The sequence below is a fragment of the Parasteatoda tepidariorum genome, chromosome 5 (assembly GCF_043381705.1).
Source record: "Parasteatoda tepidariorum isolate YZ-2023 chromosome 5, CAS_Ptep_4.0, whole genome shotgun sequence".
Lineage (NCBI taxonomy): Eukaryota > Metazoa > Arthropoda > Arachnida > Araneae > Theridiidae > Parasteatoda > Parasteatoda tepidariorum.
In genome coordinates this window covers 74,183,320-74,205,052 of record NC_092208.1, presented here as the reverse complement: position 1 = coordinate 74,205,052, position 21,733 = coordinate 74,183,320, and the positions used below count along the sequence as shown (strand labels likewise).

The 21,733-nt window shown below is 30.0% G+C and overlaps 2 protein-coding genes across 2 annotated transcripts in view; both read left to right on the top strand.

Annotated features, from left to right (window-relative positions):
* Positions 1–129: 129 nt before the first annotated feature.
* Positions 130–20,507, top strand: LOC107446188 (Insulin-like peptide 7). Its single transcript, XM_043056260.2, has 4 exons — positions 130–356; positions 13,680–13,797; positions 17,677–17,807; positions 20,210–20,507. The coding sequence occupies exons 2-4, from the start codon at positions 13,685–13,687 to the stop codon at positions 20,386–20,388; spliced, it is 423 nt and encodes a 140-aa protein (XP_042912194.1). The 5' UTR covers positions 130–356; positions 13,680–13,684; the 3' UTR covers positions 20,389–20,507.
* The window catches only part of LOC107444528 (leucine-rich repeat and immunoglobulin-like domain-containing nogo receptor-interacting protein 3), an 84,451-nt gene continuing 76,666 nt past the window's right edge, over positions 13,949–21,733 (top strand). The window contains exon 1 of the mRNA XM_071180609.1: positions 13,949–13,962. The gene's annotated coding sequence lies outside the window, so the exon portion shown is untranslated. The remainder of the gene's footprint in view (positions 13,963–21,733) is intronic.

Sequence of the window (21,733 nt, the reverse complement as noted above, 5' to 3'; positions counted from 1 at the left end):
CGAAGTTTTTTAAACAGTTTTGATATGCATAAACAAAAATAACTATTTAGGTCCCCACGTCTTATTAGACATCACTATTTAAAAATAATTCTTCTAAACTGTCTTTGGTCAGAAAATTTATTTGTACAATTAACTGTTTCAGGTGCATTCATGCTGTATGCCATAGCGCTTAAAGCAGATAGTCGTGGGCGCAAATCCCAGCCCCTTAGAAAAGAAAGTCTGTGATAGGTTGAAAGAATGCGCACCACCGCCCTAGTTCTGAAAATGCAAGGGCTTTTAAAACGCGGGGGCTGTTGAATAATTCCTCTTGGAATGAGTGCTTGTCCCAGCACACCTCGCTGTCAAACACCTCACAGGTATGCATTCATTTAATTTCATTCTGCTCTTTTTTTAATACTGATACTGTTTGTAAAATAAATGCATTTAATTTTTAAAGCATTTCTTTTTATTAAAAAAAATATTTAAAAAAGGAATAAAAAGTATTTGTTTAAAAGACAATATGGATAACGGATCAAAATTATTTGTTTCAAAAATATTGTAATATCGGGAAAAAACTATTTCTTTAAAAATTAATTTTAAATTATCGGCATAATTCATTTGTTTTAAGAACTATTTAGATAGGAGATAAAAATTACTTGTTTGAAAAAGCTATTTAAAAAAACGTGGAGGATAATTATTTGTTTTAAAAAATAAATTTAGATAGCGGCTAAAAATTGCTTGCCCAAAAACACTATGTACAATAACGAGTAAAAACTATTTGTTAAAGAAACTATTCAGATAACGAAAAAAAAATTATCTACTCAATAAAACTACTTAGAAAACAAAAAAAATTACCTATTTTACTGAACTATTTAGATAGCGGATAAAAATTTAGCTTAGGAAACTATTAGGTAGATGATAAAAATCATTTACTTAAAAAGCCATTTAAGTATATTAAGAGAAAGCTATTTGTTTAAAGAATACTATTTAAATGGTGGATAAAAATTAGTAACTGTGTCATAATAAGCATGAAATTTCTTTACTGAGTAATAAATGTCTTTAAAAATCAATTTTTAAAAGATTTTTAAAAATAAATTTTTAACAGATTTTTAAATACACTGATTATTATTAGTTTCCAATCAGTTTAATTTGCTTTAATCAGTGTTTAAAGATTGATTGTTATTATTTTAAAGAAGTTTATTGGACAAAAATGCAATTCATTTTACAATACTGCGCAACAGTTAATGCTGTTTTCTCAAATCAGAGTTCTTTAGAGTTTCTCAAATCAGATACTTGCAATTCAATGATTACTACAATTTTCATTCACTTTATTTTGACTTTAAACAGATGTAGCAGGAAAAAAATAGCTTAGAAAAATGTTGAGTCCGTTTCGTTTCAATCAAAAAAACTTTTTGTAGCGTTTACAGATTTTTATTCGGAAATTAAATGTTACTACCAAAATGTTAAGCTATTTTTTGATTTACATCATTTCATAAAGAAAAGTATTTTTGTTTTTAAAAAAAATTGGCATGTATCCTAAAATAATAAATATTCATCTAAAAAAATATTTCTTTTAAAAGTTCTTCAACAAAATCGTAATCTGTCAAAATAATTAAATCTTATCAAAATCTTATTTTAATCAAATCAAGAGTGCAAAATGAAATGTTTATCGAAGATTTTAAGCGAAATAAGGCAAAATATATAATCTAACAAAATTTATCTTGATAATTACTTCATGGTAATATAATAATAAACAATATTTTCAAAATATTCAGAAAGGAGGGATTGATAAAAATTAAAAAAATAAAAGCAAAGCCCCACAAATTTGTAAAAAGTTTGCGCGTATGTGCAAAATGCTTCTGTATATTTTCAGCTTTTTAGTGAAAATTGTGGAAACTTATATACTAATTTAGAATTATGAGTCACCATTTGAAAAAATGTCACCCCATTTTCCAAAGTCCTTCACTTTTTGAAACTTTTTTTTAAACATAAAATATTCAGAAAACTGGTTAGTTTATTCGTACGTTAAAGAAAGTTCTTTTGAATCCCGTAAATTACGGGTCTGGCTCGGTAGGACATTTCGCCCATGTCCGAGAGATAGTCCCATGTTCGATCCCCGCTTCCGAAGACTCCCCATGAGCAAAATGTTGAGTAGTGCAAGCTAAATATGCCAGGGCCACAAAGTCCTCGAAGTTCCCTTAACAAATCAATACTTCTGGTGGTACTGGATCGAAGATTGATCATGCTCTGGTTCAGATCAAGATGGTGTGTGAATATGTCCTCCTTGCAAAACGGAATGTGATGTATGTGTGTTGTTTCCGGATCATTCTCAGGGATGTTTCCCAGACCGTCGCCAATAGCCCAATGTGCAACTCTTGTGCGACGTAAATAAATGCACCTACGTACCTGTAAATTCCGATAAACAACTCAAATCTAGCAAAACTGCCTTTTAAGTTTCTGTCCGTAATTTTACCATGACAATATCTTACGCTGCTGAATAGTTACGTAAACATATTTTAAAGATACCATTTAATATTTCTTTTAATAAATGAATTATGTCTTTTATAATAACATTTAAAAAAGAAATGAGAATAGTAAATTAATATTTGCGTTGTTTTTTATGCTGAAAACGTGACTCCTGCTGCAAATATGATTCATTTAGGGGTTTAATAATAGTTCGAATGGGTGTTACAGCTCACTTTGCGAAGTTGTCTTTCAAGCACACATTGACGAACTGTGAGAAGAGCACGAAGTGATAATATCTAAACTTCTTGAAATCGACTACTACATGTTATAAAACAAGATGTTTTTAAATAAGTTCCTAAAACAAGGCGACAATGTGGAATATATTTAGTGATAGCATAAGATTGTGTCCAATCTTAATTGTATTACAAATAAACTGGAAATAAAACAATCCCTGATTACTGCCCCACCAAACCCCGGAACTGCTTTCTTAATTCCATTCGAATTACTTCATTTGATAATTCTGTACTTTAGCCTACCTTTGTATGCACGCTTTTTAAAACGAAATTCTAAAAATATGAATCGTAAGCAGTCAGTGAAATTTTTGATTTCTATATATTTTGGAAGATATTTCATCTCAAGCCGTAATACATGTAGTTCTTATTACCATAGTTAAGCCAAAGAACATACATAGGGGAAGAAGTCAATTTTGTTAAATTTGTGAAGTGCGACTTTTTTGAAATTTAATTTATCACGAACTCTTCAACCAATTTCACTCAAATTTTGAAAAAATTATATTCTTAAAAATGATGCAAAAAATTGTATACCTTACAATTCAAATTTTTTTCAATTAATATTAAATAAAACAATAAAAAAATGATAAACTTTTATTAAACGTAATTTTTTTCATAGAATTATCTTTGGATATATGAGTTTTATGAATTGTGAGAAAAAAATTTTAAAAATCACAATGAATAAATTTCGCACAAAAAATTTTCCAATCGCTTAGAAATTTTTGGAATATGACGAAATAGGCCAAAAGTAAAGTTAACATTAACGGGTCCAAATTTTATACCGCTCTCCTGATCAAACTATAGGAACCATATTTCCCAGATTGTAACTACCTTTTATTTTGGGGGTCAGAAATCCGAAAAAAGATACGTTTGTTCAGAAAAAGTACGTTTTTGTGTCTCTTTTCATAGTTTAAAATATAGTCTGCACGAATTAAATAGCATGTTTAAGGTCTCTCTTCCGAATCATTAAGAATGAGTGAGAATGAAAACGTGAAGATCCGATCATTTGATCAAAAGTAATTCAGGGTGGTCCATTTTTTATTTTACGTACAATACAAGCTAAGGACTCTGCTGATTTGGACCTCTGTTGATATGGACAGCCTAAAGACTTTGACATCAGGAATGGTGGAAAATGAACAGAATTCCAAATTGCCAAGTCTTTTGGACAATGCCCCAGGATTATTTCACTTCAAATGTCCAAAAGATAGAGTTGGTTAACAGGAATTTGAAGAGCAGAGACCAAATTTCGCACTACAGAGTAAAAAGCTCTCCAACTTCGGAATACTTTGAAATTATTGGTTGGTATTCTACCATTGTATATTCGCCCCCCATTGCTGCTAAATTTAAGTGAAAATGATATTAAATCATTAATTCTGACACTACGCGCATTGGAGAAGCACCAAGTCTACCCTGTAACTACCAGGCTAAGGAAAGGTGAATCTAATTAGTGACAACGGATTATATTAAAGTCTGCAGACATGAAACAAGCTATCAACACTTCCAAGCAACATTGAAATCAAGATCAATTACACCTCATTTTTCCAAAGAAAAAGAAAAGAATTAAACTTTAGATGTGTAGTTAAAAGGATGCCATACCACAAAGAGAAATATTTCATCGCTGATTCTGTTTCACCTCCATAACTAATTTAAAATTCAAAGTATGAAAAAAGTGAGTTCAGGCACACCTAGAGTTGGCTATAAAGTTTCAATTGCTGAAAAAAATTTCATAATATCAAAAGTAAAACAAAGTATTAGAGGATAACTTGGGATTACGTATTAGGAAGTTCTTTTCCAATAATTTGCTCGCATTCTGATAGTTTTAAATTTTTTTTTCAGCTATTAAAACTTCATAGGTTTGCCAACATACTTCTAGGTTTGCCTGAACTCGCTTTACTATACCTTAAATTTTAAATTAGTTGCGGAAATAAAGTAGAATTTGGGATGAAAAGCTTCTGTCATTTTACGGCGTCCTCTTAACTCTCTTCAAAATATCAAAATGCAAGCAAATTATTGGAAGAGAGCTTCCCATTGCATAATCCTAAGTTATCCTCTCATAATTTGCTTTCATTTTGATATTTAGAATATTTCTTTTCAGTATTTAAAACTTCATCTCCTGTTGAAAGTCTTTGCAAATAGTAATAGTTTGTAACTCTATTGAAAATATTTGTAAATATAATGAATATACCACACGCAAAAAATGGATGGTTGGTTTTGCCATAACTCTTTAAAATAATTTTAAAAAATCAAAACCTTTTACGCGTAACTATAAAACACGTTTTATAGAAAACAATTTCGCACGAAAAACAATTTGAATTAATATTTATAATTTGTCATTGATGTATATTAAGATGCTCGAAAAAACAATTTGCAACTGTGCACAAACGTTTTCAGAACTATGTAAGTTTCAACTGATAAAATTTAAATTTCGAGTAAAATTTTTAAAAAAGCTTTAATGTTTTTCTATCATTTACATTAATATTTTTTCTTTTAAAGTTTATTATTCAAAAACTATTCACCTGATTTCGCTTAAATTTGTTTTTTTGTCATTTAATGTTAGATAGCTTACAATCAGTTAAAAACTTAATTAGTTTAGAGAAAAAAAATTACCTCATAAATAATAAAATATAATAAATATTTCTGAAGAGTTGTTTTTAGTATGGAATCACATTTCGAAAATTCAGTTCTATTATTGTACGGAAAACATTTTGGATTCAGTTAAATATATATTCCAGAAATTCATTCCAGAAATATAATGAAATACTCAAAAAGTGGAACTAATATAAAGTGATCCAATCATTTGGACGTATTGTTGACTAAATCTCTAATTGTCTGATTTTTTAATGTTCGAATTTGAACAGATAATTTATATTATTATATACAGGTGCTCCGTAATACCCACTTTCAATTAACGATTTCAGAATCTTTTTTTAAAAATAAAAATAAAAAACCTACATTATAAAAAATTTTGGATCTAGTTGTGATAAAAATTACTGGTACACTAAATACAGCATCCATAAAATCCATTTTTTCCGTAAAAATTTTATATGCCATAATTTTTACAAAAATATTTATTAAATTAAAGAGATTTTACAATAAATATTACTGTAAAAACTATGGGATATCAGATTTTATGTTACGGAAAAATTTGCAATTAAAATGAATTTAACGGTAAAAAGTACTGGACCCTAAGTGCGGGTACTTTTTACCACGTAATTTGATCCGCGATTACTTACAGTTAAGAGACAGCCGGAATGTCGTAATATATTTAGTTTATCATTACCGAGGTTATTCAGAGCAAAGGGGGAATTAAAATCATTAAAACCTGTTTGTTTCCGATATCAAACTAAAAAGTGTTTTATTTTCATTTGAAAGACACATTGGTAATTCAAGGAGTTGCCAGCTTTTGATTGCATTTACCTCTATTAAATATTAATTTCTGAAATTCAATGTAAGTTCTATGATTTGATTCTAAGAATATATATTTAAGGAAGAGATAATGCAAAAAGTATTTGTTTCGTCACCAAAATAACCGAATGTAAAGGTATGATTAAAATATAAAAATAGATCGATTTTTTTTTATTATTTCACCCACTGAAAAATATCATTACAAATACTTTATTTCAAAGGGAATTTGATTGAAATTTTTAGAAGAAATATACTTGTACTTGCCAACATATTTTTACCCTAAGCCTTATCATCAAGTACCCTTTTGAATCCTTTTCTTCTAAATTGAACCCTAAACAATAAACTGTGCGCATTTTAAAAATTCGAACCTTTTCCTACAAACGGAATCCCTGCTGTGAGAATAATCATAAAACCGAAAGAATAAAAAAAATCATTCGCATTTTTCTTTTGGAAAAAATCATATCCATTTGTAGCTCATCGAAATATATTATAAAATCCCTAGAATAAAAATTTAAAATGTATACAACTCTAAAGTATTTCTGTGCAATTTTAAACAATTAATTACGAATGCCACTTCATCTAGCGCTTATAATCTTTTGTTGCAATTTTAATGTCTGTTTGAGTGAATATAATACAATCTATAAATTACCTGTCTTAGAAAACTAACATATGTTACTTGAGTTAAATTACTTTGACATCGAGTATTATTATTTTAAGTCAGATAATAACCATTTTTAAGCATACATATGTTAAGTGAACTTAGCATCATACAAGCGTGCATTCGTTGTGCTATCATACAAGCGTGTTACTTGGGCATCATACAATATTATTTTGTATTCAGATTAATTATTTTTTGATTTTATTTTTATTAACTTCACAAATTTTACATCAAATTACTTTTGAGAAATTTATCAACCTATATGGAAAGACTCACATGCACCCTAATTGTTTATATATAGGGGAGAGTGGGGTCAATTGTAACAGGGTACGATTGTAACAGAGCAAAAATTTCGAGTGTCGGGTTCTAGATTTGGTTCCTAGGTGGCGCACAAGGTGTATTTAATAAATCTACATGTACACCCCTGATGGCAACCATTTTTATGTACTTTTGAAAGAGTTACATCACAAAAGATATTTTCACGCCACGCAAGTACTTTTTTTGGTATTAGAATATTATATTGTAACAAAGTAATTTTGTTTAAACAAATAAAAATTAGTAACCGAATATGTAAGTGGACACCTTAATTAACATTTCAATAAAAAAAAAATTAGTTTTGCTAATTAACTAGCATTGTTTTTAACAAATGAAGCTGAAATGGCGTCTTGGGGACAATTGTAACAATAAGTAAAGGGACGATTGTAACAGCTGAAAATAAATAATCTTATGTTTACAAACCATTACTTAACTCTTTAAGAACCACCAATAGTTTCCTATATCATTTATATTATGTTGCATGTGCATTATTTTATTTGTCACCTTTCACAGCATAAATTAAAATTTTTAACCCCTTAAAGTTAAAAGTTTAACCCTTTAGGTCTCTGCTCATTATTATTTTTACTCCTAAAATATCACTACTATTTTGATCAATAAAAAAATATATCACAACTATGATAATATGTATAATTAACTATGTTTTAGTTGAATTTATGAACTGTTACAATTGACCCCGTAAGTGGGGACAATTGTAACAAGTGCACGACTGTCAAAAATTGTTAATAACTAATATAATAATATTTAAAATCAGGTATTTAATTTTTTTTCTAGTAGAGGATAGTCTACTTTACTCGTCTGTCAATTAATACTAATAATATATTGGGTTTCTTGTTAGTTAAAAATAGTTAAGTAAAAAATTTTGCAATTGACCCCACTCTCCCCTACTAATTGCAGGTATAAGTTACTTGTAATTAGTCAATTGCATTCTTATTCATCTTATAATATCATTTAAAACAAATACTTATTATTTTTTTATTTTATTTACTTTCACTACACTGTTAGAATTTTCATTCAAATAACGGTAAAATAACCAGTAGCCTGTCCTTCCGATTAACCATAAAGTTCATGGTTTTTACCTTTACGGTTTCGAAATCGCTTACGAATATTAAAGGTTAAAAAAACCGTTAGTTCAAATCTATACGGGTTCGTAACTATATTAAACTTACATAGTTTCCAGAATGAAACTTAAACTGACATTGGATATCTGCAGGGGAGGGGGGCTGCGCCATTTATGCGTGAATGATAGGCTTGTATTCTAATAGTCCAGGGTCACCTATTGAAGAGTGTAGGACACTGTAAACTCTTCGTGTATTGCAGAAATGAAAGAAATATCATGGTATCAACATTAGGTTTCGAACCCCTGTTCTGCTGACAATGAGATTGACTGATTAGCCCACTCAGCTATTATATGCAAGCAGATGCAAGGAACAAAATTGCTTTATAAGGTAGGCTAGTTGGCGCGCATAGAATTCAGGTTATTTAAGCGATCATTGATACAAGCAATCAATGATCGCTTTTTCTCACACTTAAGAGTTTGAATATTATTTTTCTATGGTTATTCTACTGTTTTGGTTTAATTTAGTACAATAATAATTAAATAAAATGCCATTTAACTATTTTTACCGAGAAATTTCTAACAATGTATTTGTTAATATCTATCTTGTTTGTTCATCTATTTCTTTTCGTTTTTTCTTTCTCCTTTTGAGAAGTACTGAGTTGTCAAGTTTGTGCGAATTGATTTTCCAAAACAAAGACAGTAATATATACAGTATTTTAACCAACTCTCATGAAAAAAAAAATTCTTAACGTAATCAATAATTATTAATACAATTTAAAATTATTGTTTCCTAACTTCATATATTCCATTTAGTTATAATTTATTTTCATTTATTTCCAATATCAACTAAATGGAATGTAAGAAATTATCACTATACAAAAATAATATTTCACATATAATGTGAATACATGAAAAATATGGAATTATCATTATTCAAATACAAATATAATATGAATATATGAATTGTCATTATACAGAATAATTGTCATTATACAGAAATAATATTTCATTTACAATATATTAAATTGTCCGGCAAATAAGTTGGCAGATTTTAAAAAATTTAATTTCGAAAACAATCATAATCACCTTTCATGTCCAGAAATAAAAAAGTTGTGTAATTTATGAATTGAATTAAAATAAAAAAAATTAGCTGAAAAAAATTAAGTATAAATGAAAAATATTAGAATAAAAACGTGTTACAATAAAATACGCTACTATACAAAATAATTGAAGACTCATTGAATATTTGCAGAATAATTTTCAATTACAGTAATCAATTTCAAATTTGTATTCTTTGCATTGTTAGTTAAAGCAGCCAAACATACACAATAATTTTTATTAAAAAAAATTCTGAATCATCATTCAAATTTTGTTATAAAAACGCCTTCTTACACACTCGAAATCATCATTTTTTTCATTTTTATCTTATTCAGATAAATTAACATTCCATTATTGAGGTAATTCAAATCTATTTGAAGTCGTTTTGCATTTATAAAATGACGCATTTTCCCCCAAATCGACAGAATTCGAAACAATCGAAGAAAACAGGATCGATTTTCAAATAAAATCAGCAAACAAAATGACTGCGTGTTCTTAATCAAATGTACATTCTTTGTCCAAAAAAGAGCTAAAAGTCAAACCTCGAAACTATAAAAAGTGCAAATTTTTTTTTCAAAGAATATTCTGTTTAAATTCATTTTATGAAACAGATATATAAGGCACTCCTCAATATGTCACCCTTTGTTCAAATTCTCAAAGGCCGTAAAAAGGATTACAAAATCGCAAAACTACATCCACTTTGAACTATTTTTGTCTGTTTAGCAAATAAGAATTGATCAAAGAAGCCATTCAACTGGATTTATTTTTCTTTTGTTGAACAAAATATACAGCTGTATAAAAGGCAAGTAATTTGCATATTCTTCCTAACACCCCTACAAAAATTCTTGTAGAGATTTAGAGTACATAGCGATCTTCCTATCAAAAGCCTACCAATAGAAAGTTCAGTAAAACCTCTAGTATGACATTTAGCTTTATCTTATAAAAAACATTACTTCGGCTGCTCTAATTCATTAAGTTTATCGTTCAAAATAAACTAGCAATCTATTTTAAAGTTCACAGAAATCAAAGAAAACATTCCATTGAATTTTTTTTTTAAAAAAAGTGTAAGTAGTTATTTGACTATAAATTGATACTATTTAAATTGCCTCATATATTATCCCTTACTGCCTTATTTTTTTTACATACATTTATTTATAAAATATATCAAAGCATTTCCCTCATAAGCAAATATAACTGAGTTAAAATTGCAAAACAATTTCAACAACAAAATGCTGAAACTGTAATCGAAAATATTTGTGTAAAGATTAAATTCTGTTCATTTTTAAAATATTTAAAAAAATTCCAATTCTATAAATCCAGTATTTATAGGAACGTTATCTAAAAATAAATAAATGAAATAAGGCTTGCAAATCGCGCACAGCTTACTGCTTTTGATTTTAGAGTACGTCCTTAGTCAAAACATACTTTAAAATACCTTATTTTAATCAGTAACAAAAGTTTAAAATAATAAACCGAGAGCGATTCTGTACATCAATAATCTATGAAATCGTTTATTCGAAATAATAATAATAATAATTAAAAAATGAATAAAATGCAGCTGCAAATTATGTACTACAAATTATGATGTACAACGAATTTTTCGAGTAGGCTTTTAGTAAAAACATGCCTATAATTAATTCATTTTACCAAAAAAATTAGAAAGTAAAGCTGAGAACGACTTAGTTAAGCGATTAGAATATATCCCTCAAAAAATCTTTTGCTTTTTGCCTCACATTTTACTGTATTATTTTTTTAGGAAATAACTGAAACTAAACTAAATTAAAAGATATTAAATCTCTTTTTAATTTTGTTACTTCATTTCAAAATTAATAAAACTATGAATTTACTAAATTTGAAAGACCGATTTCACGACATTTCTTATACAAAATTAGAATGCTGATGTATGTCACAAAAACTTTTTATATTAAAAAAAAAATACTAAGTTTACATAAAAATATTTGACTTTCAGATTATAACAGTTATTAACCAACTAACTTGCCTGCAAAATGAAGCTTGGATTATTTTCTATTGCTTGCTACAGTTTAAGTAAAATTTTTTAAAAAAATAAACAGTTATTTTAACAGTTGATAGTAGAGTTTGTTAATCGCAAATGGGAAATTTGTTGTCTAACGAATCCTAAACTAAATAAACTTCGAATCTAATGTCTTGAATCAAATTATCCTCCTTTTTCAGAGAAAAGGAATAATCCCGCAAATTTTAATTCCAATGTTGCATGGTCTTTTGCTTTTTTCGGATATATTAAAATTGCATTACCTTTGAATTATAAAATAAAAAGTTCTTAATGTATTTCATAAAAAAAGACTAAATGTTCCCAATTTATTTTAAGTGTATTCTTAATTTTACTTCATTTTTAACAAATTATTTAAAAACAAAATTCTTTTTTTTTTCTTCAAATTTTATGTATGATTTATTTTCTGATACACGAAGTATATTGTTGACCCTTTCGCAGTGATGTTAAAGTATAGGAAAACCCCACTCTAATGTTGATAAATGATTCAAAAATATGTTAAATTGGCTTTCAAAATTATTTAAATTACTAAATATGACAATTTATAGCCCAAAATAAACTACGTATATCACCTCTTATTAAAATGCAAAACGAAATTTCAAATTAAAAATTGAAAAAAGATTATACAATTACTTAATTTGAGGGGGGGAAAAAATTTCTTCGATAATTTGAGTTTTATGAAATATTCTTTTATACAAAATGCTTCATCATACAGTTTGGGTTGGCGAAATTATTTCGTTGTAGAGATTTATGAAGAGTACAAAATTTTAAAACTTATTTTGACAAATGTATTATTTTTTATTAGGAAATGTAAAACTCTTAATTTAAATAATAATTTGGTTTCTATTAAATTTAGAAGAGAATTACTTAATTCTCTTGAGAATTCTTCTTCTTCGGCATTACAGCTTATAGCAGGCCAGGGCCGTTCTAATTACCTTCCGCCATCGCTGTCTATCTGGAACTAATGTTCTAAGATTTCTGTTCTAACGCCTAACACGCCAAGGACTTTTTCCACTCAGTCCAACTATGGTCCAACAGCTGGGTGACCCCTTTTCCTGGTTCAGGAGGGTTTACCAAAAATCTATTTTCTTGCAGAATTGGGGTCTTTTAATATTTGAAAATGTGAAAGCATTTTATACGATAGGTTTTAATGGACGATGTTGAGCTCTTTAAATTTGTTGTAGGGCTTAGTGTTGTAAATTATTTACCATGTGTTACGAGGATTGTTTTTTAAGTAAGGGTCGTTTGAAAATAAAAACCAAACGAAATAAAATTTTCAAGAAGCCAATTTATTTTCAGATTCTACGTACGCTTCTCTTTCTTTCAGTACAGTTTCCAAGTTTGTTTAAACACTTATCATACGTTGCAACTAGATTTAAAATATCCTCTCCATACAAACTTGACGCCAGCTCCGTAAGCCAAGAGGTCACGGCCGTTTTCCCGTCTTCGTCATCATTGTAGTGATTGTCTCCAAAATGATGTTTAAAATATCGGAAAATATGTAAATTACTAAGTGCAAGGTCTGGACTGCAGGGAAGGTTGGTCCAAAACTTCCCAACCAAAAGAATCTAATAAAGCTGGAATCTGAACTGTGGAAAGAGTCATTGTCATAGAGTAGCAAAATTCCCTGTCAGCATGACGGGGTAATGCTACTTCACAAATCGCAACTCCCTGGCAGTAAATGTAGTATGCAGCAGACAGGTTTTTTGCCGACTAAAAACTCATCACTGGTCGTATCTCGTGCGCGGCGGGAGATTAGTTAAATTTGCAACTGACTACAGTTGTTCCCAAGGAATGCCGGGAAACGAAACAAGCACTCGCTTCGATACACGCGTTATCTATTATAGTGTAAACAACAAAACAGACCTGACTTAAAAAACAACAGTCGTATCTTTATTCACAGGGCCATAAATTTTCCTCAATTTTTTTTCGAAGATCAACAGTTTATCATCAGCTGCCTTAATAAATGTCCAACACTTACAGCAGGGCTCGAAAAAACTCAGAAATTTTACCCGTCCCCGAGGACGGCTTGTCCAACAATGTACCNAAAATAAGTGGTCAAATTAGGATTTGTTTCAAACATCATTCTTTGCTGCTCGTTTTAGGAGTTTCAATGTTAGTACGCATTTCTTTTTAAACCCCTGAAAACTTCTGATTGCTATCATAATACGATTATCAATTTTAATAATAATAGTGACTCGAGAGAAAATGAACATAGAAATGTTGAAATGTTTTGTTAGAAAATGTGCAAGAAAATCCTTTAGAAATAGCAGAAAAAATAAGACACAAAAAATTCACAATATATTTGATATCGAAATTTTTTATGTTGCTTCTAATTTTCATTTAATATTTTTTTTTCAGATAACATGGGCCAATCTTTAGTGTCATTGAGTAATAGTCTTCTAATATGTATATTGTGGTTATCTGTGGTTGCTGAAATAGACGTCGATCCTACATGGGAAAATGTTTTTAAATCCAGGTGAACGCAATTAATATTTTGTATTTTAATCCAGTTTCTTTTTTTTTTTTTTCATTTTTGCTAACTAATTTTTAAACGCAGAAAAATATCACAGACAAATTAGTTTAATATATGAAAATAATCCTTTTGCATTACTTTTTTTAACTTATATTTCAAAATAAAGATACATAAGTAAATTAGCCTATTTGGTATTAAACCATAGAGCTGAAAAAGAGACTTGTAGATAAAAAAAAAATACGCAAAACATCGAATCCGATGATTTTATCGTCATAAATTATTGCATTATCAATGATTTTCTTACCAAATGGTTTCATCTCCAATGATTTTAATATCAACTTATTGAATTATCAATGAGTTTGTTATTAATTGTTAGTATTACGAATGATTATATTATTAATTGATTGTATTGATTTTATTACCAGTCAACTGGAATTTATGAATTGAAACTCCAGTTTTTATGGATATTTGTTTCTTAGAATGTAATAAATGTTTCTTGTTTCTTAACTTAATAAAGAAAATGAGATTATTGATTTAAAAATGCAAAAACAGTATTCTATTCATTTATATTTCGTACAATCCGACTTTAGTGACCATCATGTTTGGTTTTCAAATTCCCCTACTGATCAAGAACTTCCTAACTTCTCCCAATGCTTCGCAATCGTAGGCGAATAATTTTACCTCAGTTACTGAAGAAGGTATGCATTTAGTAGAAACCGGTTATCGTAAAGATATGTATGAAACATCTCCTTTATAACTTTTTTAACATCTTTTTAACCTTTTTAAACATCTCCTAGAAACTTTTGTAATTTAATTACACTGTTAGGAATTTTTTGGAAAAAATGGTTAAATAAATATTTATTTAATTGTTATGTAACCATATTCAACCAAAACACCGACAGAACTGTGTAACGGTCAGGGAGCTGACCTCACATCAGAACTATCCTGGGTTCGAATTCTGGACAAGGTATGAATGTTCGTTCATTCTCTGTACTATCTATGGCCCACTTACTATGGTGCCCTTGAAAGAATGTTCAACAAATCTGCCCTACTGATACCTGAATGACGAGTGTCAACCGGATGAGCATTGGAAAAAAATATTCAACAAAAACAGTCAAATAACCGTAAAAAAAAGAGCACTCAAACTGTCCACTGTGAGAAAAACCGTTTATTGACAGTTTTCATCTAATATAGTTAAACAATAAAATTTTATCTGCGCTGATTAGTTCCACAACCAAACAGAATCGAGCACAGAATCTTCGAAAGCTGCAAGCTAAGCCATGTAATAAGTATTACAAATTAATATTTTTATTTTCCCTCCCTAGATGCCTAACACAACGTCGGATATCGTATAATTTTATAGTTATAAGTATGTGGCGAAATCTTAGAAAGTGGTTTAGTTCCCTACAGCTAATCTGTCAATCTCATGACCGGCTGAACTGGGGTTCTAATTCCAGTGCTGACACCGCCCTATTTCCTCTATTCTTTAAACATGTGAAGAGTTTTCAGTGTCCTGCATTCCTCAATTACGACGACACTGAACTATTAGAAAACGGAATTCCCATTCACGTATAGATGGCAGCACGATAGAACTGCTTAACACAAAAAAGTCTGGTATTTTTCATCTCTGACGATAGATGGCACCAGCAGATAAACTAATTAGTCCACACTCAACAGTTCATTTAAGATAAAAATCAACCACAACATAACTTCAATGTCCATTGATACTGCCTAATATTTAACTCCAATATTCAGTTTAATTTCATTTTTACGCTTTTTTAACCATACCAATTGTAAACGGTCTCAAACAAGTAAAGGTAAAGAACTGTTCCAAATTGTAAACTTTACGGTTGCGGGTAATAAAGACAGACTGCTACCAGTTTATTTGCTGTAACATTAGAATGAAAATTTTAACATCGTGGAACGTTTCGTTAATTTAACTGGATCGATCTGTAGGCTAATCATAATGAATGTGTAATAACTATATCAAAGGTATTATTTTAATTAAATAAAAACTGTTAGCTAGGAAAAATTACTGAAATTGAGTATTACTATAAACAACAGAATCAAATTCATCTAAACTTCAACTATGGATTCCATTTTTCTCCATTTTTTAAGAAAATTAACTAAATTTTTTAAAAAAATTAAAAACGAAAATATCTGCATCGAAATTTCAGCAGTGTTCTCGATATTTATTGACCTAATTTTTCTATTTTTAAACAATAAAAATAAAAAACAGTGTTATTAAAACTCTAAAAAAATTTTCAAGATTCATTATTCTAATATTTTGATTTTAAACAAAAATTTAAAAAGGTAATCTACATATTGAAAACCTTGTTTATTAGTCTATTCCCTATCCTGATATTTTCCTTTTTAAACAATTAGAAGCAAAATCATCTGCAGTTAGACAACTATGTTCATTTGAAATGTAATACGTCTCTGAAATAGGCATGGAACACTTAAAGAATTTATTATGTATGAAATTTCTGCATTCCGTGCACTTCGCCTCTGCTTCATTAAATTCCGAACATACTATAAACAACAGATCCAAATTCATTTAAATTTCAACAATGGATTTAGTATTCACTGTCCTGTTATTTTCCTTTTTCAAACAATTAGAAACAAAAGCATCCGCAGTTAAACAACTATGTTCTTTTGAAATGAAATGTATGCCTATGAAATACGTAAGAGACATGTAAAGAATTTCTCATGCATGAAATTTCCGCATTCCGTGCACTTAACCTCTTCTTCTTTAAATTCCAAACTTACTATAAACAACAGAACCAATTCATCGTCCTGTTATTTTCCTTTTTCAAGCAATTAGAAACAAAAGTATCCGTAATTAAACAAATGTTCTTTTGAAATGTTATATATATAGGAAATATGTATGAAACATGTTATGATGTATATGAAGTATGTATAAAAAGAAATTCATGTATGAAATTTCTGCATTCCGCACACTTAACGTTGGTTCTTTAAATTCCTAACCTCTTCTGTTAGCTTTCCGCTGGCCGTGTTTTTCTATTGTTGATTCAGTTCTTGCCAAATTTATTCAACCCAAACTCCTCTCTTCCTCTAATCTTTACTGTAAACTTGTTAGTGTGTCGCTTTTCTCGCGTTTTCCACAAAATTGTTGAAAGCCTATCCCATTCTGGTTTTAAAATCAGTTTCAAACCCGTCTAAAAAAATTCAATTCAAGTTCTTTAAAAATCCTATCAGAATTGAAAATTGCTGGCCATTTACCGCATATCTGGCCTGTGCGACTTTGGCATCGAACAAACAGAGGAGCTTTAGAATTTAGACTAACGAAACACGATAGATATATCAATATATCGCAATATTTTGATTAATCATCAACTGTTGCATATTGCTGGAATCTTAGGCATAAACTTAGTATCGATAATGCCGAATATCTTTCCACCCTTGTCACATCAGGATGTCGTAGAATCTTGTTTCATCATATGAATGTCGAGTCCCTTGTTAACGATATTACTATCTTTCCATTGCTCATTTTTTTCTGATTTGCCCCACTCAGATTTTCATTGTTTTATTTTTTTACTTTTATTTCTTCTTCACTCTTCGCAGGCTGCTTTACTTTGTATGTCTCAATCACGGCTCCCTCGGTTTCTCTAGTTTTTTCCATTTTTATTTATTTTTTATTCCTTTTTCCCTTAGTAACTTTACTTTTTCTGTTTCAAATCTCTTTTGCTTTCCTCATTCACTCCCGACAAGTCTTGAGAATGGGTGCCTATTTTTAAGCTCTCGAAACATGTCGATCATTACAACCTATTTGTTTTTGAAGTAAATGAAGTTTGTACATTATCAAGAATAACTATATTTTCAATGTGCATTACTCTGACATTTTCCCTTTTTTTAAAACAGAAATGATGAAGATTGGAAATCAGTGTGGCACACTGAGAGGCACAGAAGGTGCTATCATGATCTACTGGTGCACATGGACTGGGTTTGTCAGAAAGACATATACGCTGTCAAAAGAGATAAAAGAGACACTGGTAACTTTTATTTATATCCCATTTGATTGTTATCATAGCGGAACTCCCAAAACCTAGCTCATTTTAATTTCCAGACAGATAGTGAAATTCTTTATAAAGGTTTTGGCATTTATGAAAAATCATCCAGAATAATGTGCCTAATAAGAAATTTTACTAATCCTGCAACAACCAGGCTAACTCCTTTACTAAAGAGATTAGAAATTTCAGTGAAAACGGAAGTCAGAAAGAAAACACATATATTTTTTATTAAAAAAGAGCTTAACATTATTGACACCGTATATCAGACATGGCGAACCTATGGCATGCGTGCCACGAGGTGGCACGTGACATTCCGGTGGCAAGCAAAAAGTTCGTATTAAACTACTTTTGTTCATTAATATTAGGGCTCAAGGGATAGAGTGCTCACCTCCCAATGACGAGACCTGGGCTCGAATCCGATAGATTAGCAGGTTGATACGAATTCTGCTCCCAACCAGCACCGACCAAAGCGCTGATGAAAAATATCCTCAGTAATAGATAGGGAATGGGTTAGAGTTCTTTTGCCGTCAGGTTTATCGTGATAGGTTTTCGCGGTTTTCCCATCCTTGTGACGCGAATGCTGGTTAATTACATCAAAAAGTCCACCACGAATTCTAATTTTTCCCAATACTTGATCCAAGAGTTCCCTTGTCTTCTAGATTGGGTTCAAAATGACAAGGTTACGGAGTTAAACATTTTTCTGTCGTAAACTCAAAATTAGATATGCTGTTATAAAGTGATGACGGTTATAAAATAAAATTACATTCACTGAAGACAGCATTTTAAAAAACGAACGCAATATTAGCGGCTTCCGAAATGGCGGATTCCGAAACAAATACGATTTGGAGAGCCAATATTACATTTTCCAGGGTGGAAGGGTGACCAGTACTTAATTGAAACAAAAACTTCACAGCTATTAATAAAATAAGTGTACAGTAAAATATGTGTAAAAATAATAAATTTATAGAAAAAAGAATTTGCTTAAAAATTATCTAGGGGTCGCGAAAACAAATCAATTAAGTCGAGAAATTAAAAGTAACATAAATGTAACTGAAGAAGAAAAAAAACATGTTTTATTTTACTCCAGAAAAATGCATATATATTAGTGAAATTACAGTAAAGTTTTTATTGCATTGCTGATTGTATTTTGCTTTATTATATAATTAATGGGGTGGTTAAGTTTGTTTTACCATTACATGCGCGGTTCCACCTCAAAAATATTTTTTTTTCTAACAGTTGTTTTGAGCTGCTGGGGGTCACGGTGTATTCGATTCTGTTTTTTTTTTCTTTTTCTTTTTTTCATTTATTTATAAGGGGGTCTCTGAAAAAAACGGTTGAAATTGTTATAATTAACATTCTTAAAAAGTGTCCAGTAAAGATTTTCTAGAAAATTAGTCTGTAAGATTTTCTATTTAAAGAAAAGCTTCCATTAAAAAAAGCTTCTTTTGATAAATTTCTAACGCTACCAATGACAAATAATCCATTAAAAAAAGCTTCTTTTGTTAAATTTCTAACGCTACCAATGACAAACAGTCCATTGAAAAAAGCTTCTTTTGATAAATTTCTAACGCTACCAATGACAAACAATCCATTAAAATGAGCTTCTTTTTAATGCGACCAATGACAAACAATCCATTAAAAAAGCTTCTTTTGATTAATTTCTAACGCTACCAATAACAAACAATCCATTAAAAAAAGCTTCTTTTGATTAATTTCTAGCGCTACCAACGACAAACAATTCATTAAAAAAAGCTTCATTTCATACATTTCTTACGCTATCGATGACATACAATCAAATAAAAAAAATTCTTTAAAATGAATGTTGTAAAATTAAACTTTTAGAGTATTATCTATGAGTATGACTCATCTTGATCTAATATTAACGATTACTTGTAGTTAATGAGCAACTTTAACAGAGGAAATATCTTACGAAAATATTAATTATGGGAAAAACAGAATGTATATATAGATTGCATGACAATTAAAAAAAGAAACTAAATGTGTTAATACAAACATCTAAAAATGTTTCAAAAATAGAGCTTGCGTGTTCTATTTAACAAAACAACAAATTAATTTTAAAAAAATAATAGCAAGAATGAAAACTTAAATCAGCATTTTCCCATTTAACACTGAACACATGTTTAACACGCTAAACTTTCAAGTTTTAAAAAGACTGAAAACTACTTAATGATTTAATACTTCGCGAGAAGACCTTTGTGACCCATTTTAGGAGAACATACACACCAAACTTTGGTTGTAACTCTTTTAAGTAGAAAACCCTTCCTTTTTTTTTAAGGCTTTAAACATAGTTAAAACCCACCAAAGCGTTAATAATAATTCCCCAATGCATCCTTCAATGTTATGACAAATCTTATTTAATTTAGAGCCCTTCATAGACGAGATGCAAGCACATCAATTCCTGGGGCGCCACCGGAAGCGATCAGGAGCGCACCACGCCCTTGTGAAGAGGGGCATCATCGATGAATGCTGCCACGGGAATGCCGGATGTTCGTGGGAAGAATATGCAGAGTACTGTCCGGCTAACTCCAGACTAAGAGCTTGATTAATACATTTGAACTGTAACAACATATGAATAAAAATAAACACGGAAAATATTTTTTCGTTGATTTATTAAGTATATATAACATGTTGCTTTCTCAATGAATAAAGATGGTTTGTAAATGTGGCTGTCTGTTTCTTATGTGAATTGCTTGTTTGCTTTACTATTAGAGAGGATCTGTATCTGATATTTTGTATTTAGTACTTCCTAAAAGTACATTATACTTTAATGAAATCGTGATGAAAGCAATGAAAATTAAATGAGATCATAATGAAATTAGCGAGTACATTCTGTATCAATTTATTTCCAGTTCAACTGTGTGACATTTTTATATGCCCGAGATATCCCGGATGGTATGGCGTTGGGGCCGTGTCTGAGAAATTATGAGTTCGATCTCCACCGGTTGAAAACTCCGCGTGTACAAAATGATGACTAGTGAATCTGTCGGGGCCACAAAGTACTCCAAGTTCCCATCAATACCTACACAGGTATTGATGGGACAAATCAATAACAAATCAATACCTCTGTAGCAACTGGATCGGAGATTGATCATGCTCTGCTTCAGGTCAAAATTTCAATCTGTGGATAGTGTGTGAATGTGCTCTCCCTGTAAAACGGGCTGTGACGTATGTATGTTGTCTCCGGATAATCCTCAGGGATGTTTTTCAGACCGTCAGCAATAGTGCATTGTGCAGCTCTAGTGTGACTTTAATAAAAGCATCGTACCGTGATAGTTACATTCTTATTGAATCAGTAGATTTATAATAAATTTGTAATTTTACTAGCTGAATACCCGTATGGGGTAAAAAAGAAGAAAAAAAATCAATAAATCAGTACTGAACGAAATAATGCACAAAACTGAAAATTATGTACTAACACTGTTTATATAGCTGAACTGATTCTCTTTTTTTAAAGTTATTATTACTTGTTGCACTTCAAGTGGATTTACGTTACTAGAAAAAGCAAAACACGTTTTTAGAGGTTCATCCCATCAAACTAAAGATGAATTGTGATCATTTGGTATAATACTGCTGCTTTATGCCAATTCATGATATAATAGTCAGTACTTATCCTCTTAGTAGTAGTACTTATCTTTTTAGAGGGGACGTAAAAACCTATTTCTTTGGCATCTGCATCTCACTTATACAGTAATATTTAATTTAATTATACAGTAGCAGTAAATATTTAGCAGATTTAATAGGTATCAAATATGCTAATATTTCGTACCTGCATCAGTGCATTTGATACGCATTAAAACTTCCCCAATTACTTTAATGCCAGCAATGACTATTATCCCGAATTTAACCATCATTGGCGACAATAATATCATAATGATTTTTTACTTTTG